At 49.1% G+C, this 3,358-nt stretch overlaps 1 protein-coding gene across 1 annotated transcript; it reads right to left on the bottom strand.

The window, feature by feature from the left end:
- Positions 1-1,109: 1,109 nt before the first annotated feature.
- On the bottom strand, positions 1,110-1,523 carry KRP23_8942 (uncharacterized protein; the record flags this gene model as incomplete). The annotated part of the gene is made up of 1 exon (XM_067895887.1): positions 1,110-1,523. The coding sequence occupies one exon, from the start codon at positions 1,521-1,523 to the stop codon at positions 1,110-1,112; it is 414 nt and encodes a 137-aa protein (XP_067743881.1).
- Positions 1,524-3,358: the final 1,835 nt, after the last annotated feature.

The following is a 3,358-nucleotide window of genomic DNA, read 5'->3' as shown; positions in this document are numbered from 1 at the left end:
CTGGATATTCTGCATACTAATTAAAGGTACTACCTTGATTCCTATCCCTATTGGCTATCTAATCTGATACAGTATCTCTGTGAGAATCGCCCATGAAAAGCGTGGAAAACGTAGGAACCAGTTCGTCTTGTATATGTAGCGCTCGCGGACCTTTATTCTCCTCGCTTTTCAAGCTTCGAGAACTTTGGAGAACACGAGAGGCAAAGCATGACAAAAAGAAGGAAGTTGGCGTCATCATAGCCCCCTTGACAGTGACCTGGTAATGAATTCATTGGTACAGTAGGTGGTTTGCTGTTGCCGCGTTTGGTATCCCCCCTCCTTCTCGTCTACCAATGCGAGTCAGGACAGACATTTTGTTTGCGGTTGTTGTGATAGCTACCCACAAGAGGGTTGAACCAGTGTGAGCCATAGCCCGCGCCATCATCGAGGTAGCGAGAGGTTATACGCGAGTATGTGCCCGAGAAAAATGCAGTCTTGTTGAACGGCGTGCGTGGGTTTTACAAGGTGCATGAGAGCATGGCATTCATACCGTACGTATCAGGCTGAGATCGCTTTGCTGAAATACTTCAGGTTGTGTCGCCGTGAAACGTTATTCTCAATGGAATGAGGCGAATACTGGATGTAGACTAGGATGGACATACGAAGTCGTTAGCGTAGCTAAGTGACATCAGTGTACCTCACAGAAAACCAAAACCAAATGACGCGATTTCATTTGTCAGACACTATTGAATGCTATTCTTCCCCTTTTGGCTTGGCGCACGGCTTGCTATTACTACGTCGTACGTAGCACTACTAGTACATCCAGTACGCTGTTTGAGTGTTTAGTCTTGCAGTATTAATGCATGTAGCAAGAACAAAGCCCGTGGCTCCATGAATTGTACGGAAGTGCCTGAATATTGAACACGTGCCGCTAACTTTGTGTCATGGGTTGCTAAATTACATGTATTAAGAGCAAGACTCCAATCACCAACTTGGTTACACCTTAAATGCTACCACGTAGTCGCGGCTGGTGGATCCGACGTTCTGCTCTATATCTGGTGGCAGCATACTGAAAATCTAAGACTTCAGCAACAGAAGGAGACACGTGCTTATTTTTAGGTTACTATCCACTAGGCCCCAGTGGTTTTACTGATTGCCACAGCAATAAGTGGAGTGCCGACAATAAACGCCGCAAGGACCCCAATAATTTTCAGTTTTTTTCTGGCTGCGGGGTTCTTAAGATCGATCCATCGACCAGTTTTTTTCTGCTTCACCGCCTTGGCGAGGTCGGGGTTCTTCGAAAACATGGATCGAAGCTTGCTTACAGCCTTCTTCACACCCGGGAGTGCCAATCTCTCTTCGCTGACCGCAACAGTGCCTCCAGTCTTCTTGCTGCCCCTCAAGTGTCGGTGAGTACCATCGTCGGTAACTTCGGTCTTGGCCTTCTGGTCTCTAAACGCAGCAATATCTTCTGCGTCGGTGAAATTTGCCCTGCACGCGACGAACATTACCGCTACCAGCATTAGAAAGTAGCTTAGCCTCATGGTAGACTCGGCGAGGTAATACGCTGGCTTGTTGGTGTCTGTTGTAGCTGAAGCTACAGCGTGTAGCCATTGCAGGGGTTTTGCTCAGCAACAGCTGCACTGATCAGGAGTTTTGCAACCGATGCGAACACGAGCCCAAGCGGTTGGGCAACGGACGACTTTAAAGAGAGAGCTCTGGTAGAACTACAACGAGTAGTGAAACCAGATGATCAATACATTCACTTCTACATTTACCGAGCGACAAACAACAAAGAATTCTTTAGCTGGGGAGTCGCTCCCAGCATGGAAGAAGCCGACGAAGCGATGGCCCCCCACTCTGTTAGCGGGATGCCCGTAGCTATGTACCCGCCGCTCCCGCCGTATGCAGATCAAGATGTACAGCTGCAGGAGACAACGACTAGAACGGCAGTGATACAGGGCAGCGACACCAGACGCCAAGTCGAAGTACTTGCCCACCAAGCTGCAACGGTGCAACGAAGGACTGCAGAGCAGCTGGGACAAGTGCAGCAGCAGCAAGACCGACTTGCTGCCCAAACGTCCGAGTATCTACAGGCCCAACACGACCGGCAATCCTGTTTGCTGGAGCAACAAGTCGAGATGAGGCGTCAGATGGAAGAACATCGCCAGTATCTCGAGGAGCAGTATCGATTGCTGAAGGCCGCCGAAGAGGCAGTAGGTTTGCAAGGCCAGCGTCTGGAGAACCTGGCTGAAGCGGTGAAGCCTCACTTGCAAGCTCGATGGGGAGCATTTGCCGAAGGTGCCGCTCCATCAATGGACAATCGACCGCTGGAGTCGCCTGCTGTCACTGTGGCCGCAGGAACCAACCTACCTGTTCCTCCGATCTACAGGGGCAGTTCCAAGAAGGAAAAGCGCGAGTTTATGGACAGCTACGCGATTTACACCAGGCGCATTCAGGCGCTAAACCAAGGGACTCAGGCGAAGTTCTTTGTCATGCCGTTGAGCGCATGTATTGAACAAGGGACCATGGTTAGAATTTGTGGTTTTGAGATGTTCAAGGATGAGAAGGACATGTCGGAAGCAGAATGGAGAGATTATTTTCTTTCGGCTCGACTTCCAGACAACACCGCTTTCAAAGCATTAGAGATTGAGGTGAAGTCTCTTTGTATGGATACAAACTTGCAGGATGCTGAGTCCCGTTTGTCTCGACTAATGGCAGACTTTTATGAAATTGTCGATCGCCTGAATATGGAGGACTTTGTTCAAGAGGAACCCAAGAAAGTTGTTAAGTATTTAACGGAGGCGTTACGGCCGTTGGCTTTCAAGAATGCTGTGAAGGATCAGCTCGAGCGTCAAGCCCACAAGACTACCAAGTCAAACATAAAGACTTACTTGAAGTGGTTGCGCGATGAGTTGGAAGGGTTCATGAGATACGAGGTTCATATTTCTGCCCAGCAGCAGTCAGGCCATAAGGGAAAAGGGAGTTACACGCTGACATCAGCTTCTCAGACAAATCCAGCTCTCGGTGGGCAGAAACACTTTGCCAGAACTGCAAAAGAGAGTCAAAAACCGGTTAAGGCAATGAACAATCGTAATGGTGGTTATGCTTCGACTTCAAAACCAGGCAAGCAAGATAAAAAGTGCTTCAAGTGTGGTGATCAAACACATGGAGTATTCCAGTGTCCGGACATCGCAAGTCCAATGGAGGCAAAGGAACTCTATGAAAAAACTACTGGTCGGAAAGTAGTGAAACCAGTGTTGGTAGTATCTACTGAGCCAACGACGGCTGCTGGTGTATCGTCGGCCATCCCGTGCACGGTCATGGGAGTGCTAGAGACCTCGATAACACCAGACAGTGCTGCTGAAGTGTCGCTCGT

This window comes from Phytophthora ramorum (genome assembly GCF_020800215.1).
Source record: "Phytophthora ramorum isolate Pr-102 chromosome Unknown Phyram_PR-102_s0007, whole genome shotgun sequence".
In the NCBI taxonomy this organism is placed as follows: domain Eukaryota; phylum Oomycota; class Peronosporomycetes; order Peronosporales; family Peronosporaceae; genus Phytophthora; species Phytophthora ramorum.
The sequence above is the reverse complement of the archived record's forward strand: the minus strand, read 5'-3'. Positions and strand labels throughout refer to the sequence as shown.